The sequence below is a fragment of the Puma concolor genome, chromosome C2, assembly GCF_028749965.1.
Source record: "Puma concolor isolate L17-30 chromosome C2, mPumCon1.1.hap2, whole genome shotgun sequence".
Classification (NCBI taxonomy): domain Eukaryota; kingdom Metazoa; phylum Chordata; class Mammalia; order Carnivora; family Felidae; genus Puma; species Puma concolor.
The window spans coordinates 50,452,985-50,466,441 of record NC_141675.1 but is presented as its reverse complement, the minus strand read 5'-3'; the positions used below and the strand labels follow the sequence as shown (position 1 = coordinate 50,466,441).

At 40.5% G+C, this 13,457-nt stretch overlaps 1 protein-coding gene across 2 annotated transcripts in view; it reads right to left on the bottom strand.

Moving 5' to 3' along the window:
- KCNAB1 (potassium voltage-gated channel subfamily A regulatory beta subunit 1) overlaps positions 1 to 4,278 on the bottom strand; it is a 415,847-nt gene extending 411,569 nt beyond the window's left edge. The window contains exon 1 of one of the 2 annotated variants that reach the window (XM_025912884.2): positions 3,705 to 4,278. In XM_025912884.2, the coding sequence (XP_025768669.2) occupies positions 3,705 to 3,979 (275 nt within the window). In that variant the 5' untranslated portion in view covers positions 3,980 to 4,278. The remainder of the gene's footprint in view (positions 1 to 3,704) is intronic. The other variant, XM_025912881.2, reaches the window with a different exon arrangement.
- Positions 4,279 to 13,457: the final 9,179 nt, after the last annotated feature.

Below are 13,457 nucleotides of genomic sequence, written 5' to 3'. Positions count from 1 at the left end.
GTGGCACAGTCGGTTAAGCGTCCGACTTCAGCCAGGTCACGATCTCGCGGTCCGTGGGTTCGAGCCCCGCGTCAGGCTCTGGGCTGATGGCTCGGAGCCTGGAGCCTGTTTCCGATTCTGTGTCTCCCTCTCTCTCTGCCCCTCCCCCGTTCATGCTCTGTCTCTCTCTGTCCCAAAAATAAATAAACGTTGAAAAAAACCCTCAATGCTATGGATTCCATATAAACACTATGCATATAGAGAAAGCAATGAAATAGGTATCCCCAAATATTGCTGGTAGCAGAGCACATTGAGAAAATATTTTCAAAAAGCAATTTATGATGTACATTAAGAATAAATATGTATGTGTTTGTATATATGTGTATGTAATGTAGTATGTATAATATTCACCCATTAATTATTCTTCTAGAAGTAGAGCCTAAGAAAATAACCAGAGATATATTTTTCAAATCTGATATAAAGACATTATTATAATATTATTTATGATAATGATAAACACTAAACAAAATAAGAATAGCTAAGCAATAATATAATAAGATATAGTCCTTAGAAAGAAATTTTTAAGCTGTCTTTAAGATAATAAAATGGACTGGCATAATATTAAGTGAAAAAAAAAGGTAGAAAACAGAACGTATAGAATGATTCCAATTCAGAAGGCTGGGGGAAAGCACACCAATTATTAACAGTATTGCCTTTCTTCTTTATATGTGTTTGCTTTCAAATTTTTCTACCTTGTTTAGATGCTACTTTTGTAATCTGAAAAAAAAATGCTATTAAAAACAATAAATAAATTCTTTAAAAATCATATCTATAGTTACACAAGAACTTAAAGCCAACTTTTTGCCTCCAACCTCAGGACGCTGGCCCCTGCACCACTCTTTCTCACTACGCAGAGAAATGAGACCATCGTATAAAATACACCAGGATCACAGGGTGATCAGTCAACTCTGTAAAGTGGCCAATCAGTATGAAGCAATTATATTAGATTGTTTCATATGTAATCCTATGTAGATACAGATCTCTCCCCGGAAAGGGGGTCAGAACCATTTCCCACAAAACTAATGTGCTTTCTCTGCCCTGCTTCCTGCAATTTTATTTCTTAAATATACCAGGACGGCTGGGCCCCTCTCAATTTCTAATGCTTTCATTTAATCATTTAATAATACTCTTTTTTCAAATATAGGTTATTATTGAATCTGAGGATAAGACAATTCTCAAATCCCTCATGAACTAGAATTAACTTGCTGTAAAATATTGTCACTCCATCCTCTCAGAAAGGAAATTAGAGTTAGAGCCCTCTAGCATTTTCCTATTGATGGCCATTAACCAACAACCCATAAAATCCTTGCCCATAGCAAATGTGTATATCTTCAAGGACTCTTCAATGCATTTCATATTCTGTCCTATAAGTCAGGTTTCACAGATGAATACATTTGTTCTTATTTTAATCATATTTATATTCTACATACAGGTCTCTAATGGAATTATCACTCTTGGGCTATGCTTTTCATCTATAAATTAAGGAAAAACAGGTGGCTTGGGGGAGTGCACATTCTGCTACTTACATTACTATTGAAGGGGATTATACCATTAGTCATGGTCATTATCCTAATGATCTCAAGGACTCAACTGAGGTAGGTAGTCCCAACACTGTGGTATAAAAAGGAAAAGAGCTGACAATGAGAACTCTTTTTCTGAGATATGCATGTACAGAGCTCTGAGATAAATCTAATTTATAAATGGACTTAGTTCCAACTGCACACACTAGTTTCCTCCTAGGAAATCATGTTGCAAAAATAAGGGGGGAGGAGACTTTTTTTTGCTGTTTTTGATGGTGTAAGATAGAAATGATTTTCACTGTTCTTGAACATCTCACTAAACAAAGGACACCCAAAGTTACTGCAAATCAACGATTAATAACCCTACCCCACAGATTACCATGGAAACCATTAATTCTGGGTCATGTCTTCTGACTAAAGGACAAGTTAGTATTGTTTGAGTAAAGCAAAAAAAGAGTAGATATTTGTTTCTTCCCAAAAGTTGCTGGCTAAATCTGGTTACCTTAATGAATATTCCCCTCTGACCTGAAAAATGTTATTCCACCATCAGATAACAGAGGAGGAGTTTTATGATCATAAAACAGAACATAAAACCGAATCATAAAATTCCTGTGTAAGACTGCTTTAAGGAGTCTTTACTCCTTTACTCCTTTAAGCTTCTGGTCTACAGTAAGTAAAAGAATGCGTTACGGAAGGAAATCATTACCAGGGCTTTGCCACTTAACTCTCTTTCCAGAAGCTCATTAATGATAGCTTTAAGATTTATAGATGTGAAGTCCAACACTGACAGGTCATTCAAGCTTTCTCTGACTTGAGGCCATTCTCTTTGGTCCTTCCTCCTTGTACACCAAATGAAAGCACGACAGCTTACAAGAGCTTCAGACAAATCACTCTGGCCATAAATAGTAAATGTATTTCACAGAACATTTCTAGAAACCTTATCTTGTTCTATTTCTTAAATGTTGATTTTTAAATAGTGGCTTAGATTTGGAAATATCTGTTTTATTCCTGCCATGAAAGGGGAATGGAAAAAGGGAAATTCGAGCATTTAGAAGTTTGTACTCCAACAAGTGTTTGGTCTACAGGCATCAATTGCTAAATCAATTGATTTCATGGCCAGATAAACTTTTCTACAGTGTCCTTTTGGAATTAGAAACATAAAAATAGGGACAGTGCAGAGCACACTGGGATGCTTTAGTAAGTACATTCCAGAATGTCCATACTACTACACAGTCTCTACAAAAGAAGTTTTCTATACTTTGACCGTTTCGTTTCTAATTAATTTTTATTACCATCTAATGAAAATAGTTATTTCAGGCTGTATTTTCACAATAACTTTCTTTGCAAAATTATCCTTTTCCTAAGAGATGTTTTTTGTAGCAATTGGGAATAAGCACTCTTAAATTTCAGGACTCAGACCACTTTTACTCAGTGCATTTTGCCTTATAACATTAAGATTTGTGAAATTATTTCTGTTCTGCGGTATTTGAAGCTGAGGCTGAGAAAAGAACAGAAATTAAATCTAGAGAGATTCCCCGCTTTTTTGAAATGTGCCCTTTGTCCTGATGCTGTCTTCCTTACTCAGAGGAGGGTCTCAGACCCCCATATTGGAGTCAGATTGGGTCATATTGCAGATTGCAGATTGCGGATTGGGTCATATTCGGTGTTCTACTCTGCACTCCGATTGCCAGACTAAGTTGTCATTCAACAAAGTCACACTATTCAACTGTACACTTTGCAAACAAGCAAAACACATTTCCCTCCTTCATCCCCAATCTCAAGGTAAAGGAAGTGCAAAACGACTGCAAAGTCTTTTTTGTTGCTATGGTGGAAAGGGGCATTTTCCTGCAATCTTTGAGCTCCTCTGATTTTCACTTAAAAGAGATCTGAATGCCATACCCTCTGCTCCTGCCAGCCCTTGAGGGTCTTTTGCCTCCTTACACAGGGTGTCTTCTGAGTAACAATCCAGGGAGCATTATTTGCCATTTTCGCCAAGTTCCTGCTCTGTGGTTACGCATTTGGGAGTGTCAATCATCCATGAAACAATTAGAGCCATTAAGATCTCCAGCAGCAGAAAAGAAATCCGGCATCCACTCTGAAGAGTGGAGTCTCCCGAAGCGCGCGCCGAGAGGGGCGGAGGCTTACCTGTGGGACATGCCGGCGGTGTGGGCGGCGGTGTGCTCGCTGGACAGGTCGTAGAGTTTTAGGTACCAGTTCATCTCCACTTCGCGCACCAGAGCCAGCTGGCGAGCCCTGAGCTGGGTTTGCCCTGTGGGGCTGAGGCTGCGGTCTTTCCCATTCTCTGAGGCTTTCTTGGGAGATTTGTCTTTGCCCCCCGTGGAAAGCCCAGCTTGTCTCCTGAATTTGGGATTCTCTTCTGAGATCTGACTCCCGGCTGCCCCAGTCCGGGCCGCCAGCATCCTGGAGCTTTCGTGTCTATCAGAGACGACTCTGAGTCACTGTCGTCAAAGTAATTTGAATTGATTTTTCTGTTTCTGTCTCCCTCGTCCTCCCTGTCCTCCCCCATCCCCTTAACCTTATCCTGCAGCAACGCTGTAATTGAGCCAGGTCTGTGGCTGGAGGATGAAAGGCTATCTCTAACTTTCCTGAGGAAGGGCTAGGGCGGCCACTACCTGTGCTACCTTGGAACGTGGATATATAAAAAAAAAAAAACAACCCCTAGCAACTTTGTAATGCTGAAGCTGTTACGGTGCTGTTTCTTCTTCAAAGTTTGGACTTGACTCATTTTAAAAATACGGAACCTGAGATCATTAAGGCTGGTAAATTATATTTGGTCATCATGTCAGAGTTATATTTAAAAACAGCCATCTAGAGGTTCATTAGCCATTCTTAATTAGAGTCCCTTTAGAGTTTTAAACGTTTTGGTGTGAATTTCCTCGAATAAGTTTCACAATATCAATGCAAGGGGAGGATCATGCCTCTCATGTAAGCCTTAAAATAGTATTTTTAACTTATCTCATGATCCTTTGGGAGAGGAAGGCTTTTTGAACGTCAGTGAACCACATAATATATGTCAAACATTCTTTCATTCCTAATGAAGAAAGGTAGGGCCACCATCAGGGCTTCAGTAACTGACCCTTTCCATACTTTTGAGGGATGGAAGGCCTGAGAATCACGTTACAACTAAATAGACTGAGGCTGAAGCTGCCGTAACCAAACTAGGAGGCTGAAAGGAAGTGGAAAGAGCCAGTGTGTGCACATATAGACGTGGGGGTGTATGTGCTCAGAGCCCATGAAAACCAGCCCTGAAGATGGAAAGAAAGTTCGGTTAATGGCCCTTGTACTCAAGACCCATGGGACTGACCCACACATGCCCACCAATCAGTCCTAGCTCAAAGGATGATGACATTAGTGCCCACCTATGTGTCTACCACAAAGTTGTTTGATGAGCCACTAAGCCCAGGCATCCCCCCAGTCAACCTCAGTCCTTCCTATATCAACTACTCAGTGTCGGCTACATCTAAAGAACTTGGGACAGTTTGTGAATTTGTCTATCCAATAAAAATCAGGGGCACCTGGGTGGCTCAGTCGGATAAGCACCCGACTTCTGTTCAGGTCACGATTTCACGGTTCGTGAGTTCAAGCCCTGCGTCGGGCTCTGTGCTGACAGCTCAGAGCCTGAAGCCTGCTTCAGATTCTGTCCCCCTCTCTCTACCCGCCCCCCTCAAAAATAAAGAAACATGAAAAAAAAATTTTTTAAATTAGAGTGGGAATGTGAGGTTTTATAGCCTCTGCGAATGACAGGGGAGAAAAGAGGAAAGACAAGGTTCTTCTTAAAAAGTTGACTCCTGTGGGGGCGCCTGGGTGGCGCAGTCGGTTAAGCGTCCGACTTCAGCCAGGTCACGATCTCGCGGTCCGTGAGTTCGAGCCCCGCATCAGGCTCTGGGCTGATGGCTCGGAGCCTGGAGCCTGTTTCCGATTCTGTGTCTCCCTCTCTCTCTGCCCCTCCCCCGTTCATGCTCTGTCTCTCTCTGTCCCAAAAATAAATAAAAAACGTTGAAAAAAAAATTAAAAAAAAAAAAAAGTTGACTCCTGTGGAAATCATAGAGATGTCTTTGAAGATGCCCATGGTTGCTAATTAATCATAGCTGAGAATGAGAGGACAGCAAATCATATCATGTGGACTCTCCCGTATTTAGGCAACAGATGTTTAATATTAATATCTAGAGTAAACTAGGATTAGAACTATGACCATAAAGCAATGTAACACCTGAAACATTGACCAAAGAGCAAGGAGGCAGCTGCTACCAAGTGCTGGGGTCTATCCTACCCAGCACTGAGGAGGCTTACGAATGTTTAGCACCAACAGCTGCAACCTCTCCAATTCCTCACCCTGCCCTCCAACCCTTGAGCCATCAAGGAGCTCTGACAACAATGGTATCCAATAGACTTCTCAAAGTGTGGACTCTGAGGACAGTCTCCCTACTTTGATATTGTTGGTCATGTGTCAATTGGGGACTCTGTAGTGGAGCTGGGGAGAAGGAACTATGTTCATTCAGCCAAAGGTGCTTCCCAGGTCCCTTGGCTTGCCTTTCTTAGGAGGCAGTGCTATTGTGTTAAGGAGCTCTGCTGTAAAGTCAGACTGCTTGGGTCTGAAACCTAACTCCATCACTTACCTGCTCTATGAACTCAGGCAAGTTACTTAACCCCACTATGTTTTCCTTTGCTCATCTATAAAGACAGGAATAATTATCTACCTGTGGCAGTTTTAAAACATAACCCTCATTCTTTTTTATGGATGAATAATATTCCATTGTCTAAACGTACCACAATTTCTTTATCCATTCATCCATCGATGGACACAGGTTGTTTCCGTTATCTTGGCTATTGTAAATTATACTGCAGTGAACAATGGGGTACAGATATCTTTTCAAGTTAATGTTTTTGTTTTCTTTGAATTAATAACTAGAAGTGGGATTGCTAGGTCATATGGTAGTTCTAGTTTAACATTTTTTTAGGAAATAAACTAAATGTCCACCAATGGATAAAAGCATAAAGAAATTGTGATCGTACACACACAGAGACACATATACAATGGAATATTATTCAGCCATAAAAAAGAAAGCTTGCAATTTGTGACAACATGGATGGACCCCAGAGGATTATGCTAAGTGAAATAAATCAGACAGAGAGAGACAAATACCATATTATCTCTCTTATATGTGGAACCAAAAAAAAAAAAAAAAAAGGAAAGAAAAAGAAAGCTCATAGATACAGAGATTAGATCAATGCTCAGGGTGGTGGGGTGAGAGAAATAAAAATTTTTTTAATGTAATCTATATATATTTTTAGCCAATGTGTGTGTGTGTATCTGTATCTGTATAAATCTTGGATTCAGTCTTTTATTTATTCATTATAATTTTTGAAGTTCTACCTAGGAGGTCCCCAACAGTAATCTAAGCACTATGCAGTATTGAAGGAGAATGAACGAGGCTGAACCTTACAGTATTGAGCTAAGGAAGATTCACATGCTAATTAAAAAAAAAAGAGAGAGAAGCCATGTAACTTAAGGAAGGACACTGAAATATAATAGCAAGTGTATACCATAGAGATTTCCCCAGTCCTTCTCCAAAAAGGCTTTTCTCAGGTAATACATACATACTGAAATTATATATATGTTATATATATATATAGAGAGAGAAGTTTATATATATAAACTTGATTAATATATATAGAAGAATAATATATTATATTATATATAATATAAACTTTGAGATATATATATAGATATATATATAGATATATAGATATATATATATATAAGTTTTTGAGGGAAGGAAGGAAGGAAAGGAGAAAAAAAATGAGTAGGACTGAGTCAGGAGGGGAAAATCAGGCATAGCCTGGGCACAGGCTATAGCTGGTTGTCTACAGGCAGTCAGGAAAGGAAGATGATGGAACTCCAGGGGCACAAAAGGAAAAAAAAAATAACAAAATAAAATGAAAAGACAAAAAGGAGACAAACCTCAAGCAGAATGAAGAAAAAAGGTCTTAATTGAGGGGGGAAGGCATATTAAAAATTAGAAACAAAAATAAATGTAACTACAGAAACAGCAGTATTTAAAATTAACAAGAAAAACAGAAAAACACATGACCCTCAAATTCTTTGACTCTCCTTCCATTGACAGGTGGGATGTATTTTCCTTCCCCTGACTCTGGGTGGACTTCTGATTGCTTTGATCAGTAAAATATACCAGAAGTGATGTTATGTCAGAAAGGCCAGATGGCTTTCACCCATCATTGTTGGAACGATCATCCTGGGGAAACCAGCTGCCATGTAAGGAAACTGACTACCTTGAGATTGCCATGGCGGACAGTCACATGAAGGTGCTCTGATCAGTAGCACCCGCTGAGCTCCCAGACGATAGCCAACATCAACCACCAACGCTCTGAGCCAGCCAGCTTGGGTGTCCAGGCACAGCTGGTCCTTCAGATGACAGCAGTCCCAGCCAACACCAGACTGCAACTGCATGAGACACCCCGAGTGAGAACGGCCCACCCAAGTCCATCCCCAAACCCTAACCTCCAAAATTGTAAGATAAGTGATTGCTTTATTACCCCATTAAGTTTTAAGGTTTATTGTGCAGCAATAGTAACCAGGGTATTACTCATACCCTTATGATAAACATTTCACAAAATATGTGTGAAACTTAGAACAGTATCTAGCATATATAAACATTTAATAAATATTAATGACTTATTCTCCAAGTTAGATACTATTAAAACACTCGAATTCAAACTTTCTGCTTATGTTTCCCTTTTAAAAATTTGAAAAACTATCAACTTAAACATTTTTAAATATATTTGTCATCATAAAGTTAAAAAGTGGCAAAGATGCCATGTCCAGCATATAAGTATTGCTGTTTTAAAAATAAAGTTGTTATGCCACTATCTCAAATGTATCCAGTGGAATTTAAATCCCATGGCTACTTGATATCTATCACCAAACATTTAAAAAATTCATGAACACTCTCTTCTTTAGCAGTTGGAAATTTTACATTCTTCCTTTTTCTCCCTGAACTTGTTTTTCTAGTCCATTTCTCACCCAGAATTTTATTCTGATGTAAAATATTAGCATGCTTGAAAATATTTTACAAATGATACTATCAAATAATTCTGCAAGGAAAACAAATATAAATAAAACTGTTAAAAATTTTATTTTCTTTTTTTTTTTAACATTTATCATTTTTGGGAGACAGAAAGTGAGTGGGTGCAGAGAGTGTGAGGGAGACACAGAATCCAAAGGAGGCTCCAGGCTCTGAGCTGTCAGCACAGAGCCCCATGCGGGGCTCAAACCCATGAAACATGAGATCATGACCTGAGCTGAAGTTGGACACTTAACTGACTGAGCCACCCAGGTGCCCCCAAATTTTTATTTTCTATATCCATAAGACTATATGTGTTATACGCCAGTCAGAGTGGCTAAAATGAACAAATCAGGAGACTATAGATGCTGGAGAGGATGGGGAGAAATGGGAACCCTGTTGCACTGTTGGTGGGAATGCAAACTGGTGCAGCCATTTTGGAAAACAGTGTGGAGGTTCCTCAAAAAATTGAAAATGGTCTACCCTATGACCCAGCAATAGCACTGCTAGGAATTTACCCAAGAGATACAGAAGTGCTGATGCATAGGGGCACTTGCACCCCAATGTTTATAGCAGCACTTTCAACAATAGCCAAATTATGGAAAGAGCCTAAATGTCCATCAACTGATGAATGGATAAAGAAATTGTGGTTTATATACACAATGGAATACTACGTGACAGTGAGAAAGAATGAAATATGGCCTTTTGTAGCAACGTGGATGGAATTGGAGAGTGTTATGCTAAGTGAAATAAGTCATACAGAGAAAGACAGATACCATATATTTTCACTCCTATGTGGATCCTGAGAAACTTAACAGAAGACCATGGGGGAGGGGAAGGAGAAAAAAAAAAAAGGTTAGAGAGGGAGGGAGCCAAACCATAAGAGACTCTTAAAAATTGAGAATAAACTGACGGTTAATGGGGGGGTGGGAGGGAGGGGAGGGTGGGTGATGGGTATTGAGGAGGGCACCTGTTGGGATGAGCACTGGGTGTTGTATGGACACCAATTTGACAATAAATTTCATATAAAAAAAAAAGATTACATGTATTATAAAATGTCCTAGGAATTGAATTATCGTGACAATTATTAGACATAACTGATCAAAATTAGATATTCCAAATTTTGAAAAATTATTGCTTGCCATAAGAAGTAAAATTATATTTAAAATGTATCTTCATTTTTTATTTTTAAAATTTATTTATTTAAGTAATATCTATACCAAACATGGTGTGTACCTATTTTGAAGGTGACAAGCATAGAATTTCCTGGTGCATTGGTGCAGGAAAGCAGGTATAAAAGAATGATGGGAAGGTTTTTGGCCTGAGCCACTTGCTGAGACAGGGCAGAGGCAGGTGGATTGAGTTTGCTGTGTGCATGTGGGCATAGTTTTTCTATTCACTCACATATTCACCATTTTTAATGCTCTTGGTGTCTTCCCAAAGATCCACGTTTCCACTCACTTTCATTTCCTACAGTCAGAACTTCCCTGAACAGTTCTTTTAGGCCTGCTAACAAGAAATTCTCTTTTATCTGAAAATACGTTATTTCAGCTTCTTTCTTGAAAGGTATTCACTCTGAGTTCTTTATCTTCCATCACTTTGAAGATGTTTTTTCATTGTTTTCCGGCCTCCGCATTTTCTGATGAGAAATCAATGGTCAAGTCATTTTTCCCTTATCTGCAATCTCCTACGCTGTTTTAAATATTTTCTCTTTATCTTTGGTTCTGATTAGTTTGACTATCATGTGCTCCAGTTTTGTACTTGTTCTGCTTCAGTTTGCTTAGCTTCTTGAATCTATAAATTTGTCTTTTACTAAATTTAAGAATGTTTTGGCCATTATTTTTACAGTCTCTCTCCTCTTCTCAGGGACAGCAATGACACATATATTAGGTCTTTTGAAATTGTTCCTTGTGTCCCTGAGGCTCCGTTCATTCTTTTCTTTTTTGTTTCTCTCTTCTCTGGATTGTACAGTTTTATCGATTATTCTTCAAGCTCACTTTTTCATTTCTATTCTAAGTGCATCCTGTAACCCTTTAATTCCAGATAATATATTATTCAGTTCTGGAATTTTCATTTGGTTATTTTCTATATTACTCTGATGAGATTTCTTAGTTTTTCATTCCCTGAAAGCTTATTGTCCTTTACCTCATTGAGCATAGTTATAATAGCTGATTTAAAATACTTATCTGGTCTTTGTTTCTCTCATCATTCCAAAGTTTTAGCCAGTCTACACGCATAACTGACAGGTAAGTTTCTCTAAAACAGGAAAACAGACAGATGGAGAGAGGGGCAAGAGAAACCTGCTCTAATTATATCTCTCTCGTGCTCAAAACCCTTCAGTGTTTTCCTTACACCATAAAATACTGCTGAAACTCATCAAATTGATTTTAAAGGCCAGTCACTATCTCTGTCCAGTCTGCTTTTTCAATTTCATGTGTAGCTGCTTCTCTGCACAAAGTGTATTCCAACTAGATTGCCTCACTCCTGGTTCCCCTAAAGTGCCTGCTGCTTCACACCACATTTTTATCATTCCTTTCCCTTTCTCCCTATCAGTAAAGCTCTCTGCCTACCCCTTTCCCTATTTCCGCATTGAGATTCCAGGCTATCATAAAGCTTCCTCTGATCCCCACAGCCTGCAGGGAGCATTTTCTCTCCTGCTCTTATCATGGCTATGGGCTGAGCTAATTAGGATATGCTGTTCTTCATGGCTTTGCGACAATTTTACTACTGTCTTGACCATCTGCTCCCTTTACTGTATGTCTTGCCCCCTATCACCTGCCCTTAATCCGTCTCCCTTTCACCCCCCTCTTTGAGGTCCCACCTTTCAGGCACACCTTCGACATCTTACCCACTGGATCTTTTCCTTTCACCATGGGTTCTTGAAGGGCAACGACAGGGCCAGGAACCTAAAAAAGGTTTTGTTTCGGAGCGTCTGGGTGGCTCAGTCGGTTGAGCGTCCGACTTCAGGTCAGGTCGTGATCTCGTGGCTCCTGAGTTCCAACCCCAAGTCAGACTCTGTGCTGACGGCTCAGAACCTGGAGCCTGCTTCGGATTCTGGGTCTCCCTCTCTCTCTGCCCCTCCCCTGCTTGCACTTGGTCTCTCTCTCTCTCTCTCTCTCAAAAATAAATAACCCTTAAAAAAATTTCTTTAAAGGTTTTGTTTTGCTTTATTTCTAGAAAATCCTATGTAAATAGTAAGAGAGAAAGCTTAGAACATAGTCATCAAGAGGGGAAGGACATTCGATTGCATGATTATTATTTTCTTCCTCTCCCTTCCCTCAGGGCCAAGAAGAAACTAGAGGCCAAATGAGAGTATTGGAGTAGATTTGATTAGGCCTGAGGTGCCACTGGCCCTACTTGCTCTGTGTGCAAGAAGGTATCTGAGTGACAAGGAAGCAATGGCTGATGGAGGTGTTTGGCCAGGTAGACCGAAGGGGGGGGCTCCCTGAGTCCTGCACACCAAGGTAACCCAATATGTTGTAAAACTGGGCCACTTTGGAGAGGGAAGAGAGTGCTGTTAATAATAGTCACATAGAAACAACAGGCAAAAACGGTAATGTCCTTCCAAACAGGAGGTATACGCATCCCACACATACCCTGAGCGTGATGTAGAACAGCAACCTAAAGGTTTCTCTAGCAGTGGTCCCTCCCACATAAGGCACGCAGAAATGGCAGACAGAAGCCAGCATCCAGGAAAGCTGGGCTCAAGACAAGGGAACCGCAAAGTACCCTGCTGTGGGCCCTGGTGCGAGGGAAGGTGTCTCGCCCCTGGGGGACTGGCAGCCTCAAGAGCAGGCATGTCAGGACGAGGACTGCACCGGCACCAGACACACCTCCCACGGTCAAGAAAATATGTAAGGTCCCTAGGGGCGCCTGGGTGGTGCAGTCGGTTGAGCGTCCGCCTTCAGCCAGGTCACGATCTCGCGCTCCGTGAGTTCGAGCCCCGCGTCGGGCTCTGGGCTGATGGCTCAGAGCCTGGAGCCTGTTTCCGATTCTGTGTCTCCCTCTCTCTCTGCCCCTCCCCCGTTCATGCTCTGTCTCTCTCTGTCCCAAAAATAAATAAATGTTGAAAAAAAAAATTAAAAAAAAAAAAAAAGAAAATATGTAAGGTCCCTAGAAACTTAGAATTACCCCAAGAAGGGAGGTAAGAGACAATCTGAAACTGACTGAGTTGCCATTCAAAAGTGACTACCTGGAATTGGCAGCATTTCTGCTCTGCTCTCGAAGGAAATGAAGATTTTTATGAGCTAGACACTGAGGGATGAGTGATGTTCTTATATCCTTGCCATGAATTCAAATGTTTATTATTTTTTAACGTTCATTTATTTATTTTGAGAGAGAACACGAGTGTGAGCAGTAGGGGAGGGAGAGAGAGAGAAAGAGAGAGAGAGAGAGAGAGAGAGAGAGAGAGAGAGAGAGAGAATCCCAAGCAGGCTCCACATTGTCAGAGTAGAGCCCAACACAAGGCTTAAACTCACGAACCATGAGATCATGACCTGAGCCAAAGTCAAGAGTCGAATGCTTAATAGACTAAGCCACCCAGGCACTGTCCCACACCACCCCCCCCCCCCACTGCCCCACTGTGTTTTCAGTTGTTTTCCATTCTCATCCTAAGATGATTGATACTTTTATTACTTTCAAGGTTCCCTCTGTCTTCTGAACTTGGTAGAACCCAGTAGAAGCTATGAGGCCATTTCTGGATAAGTGAAACACATCGGCAGACCGGCAGGGCTGCATTTATAGGCTATGACGGGCAGAGCACAAGGGTACTAACCTCCAACTCTCAGCAAGGAGA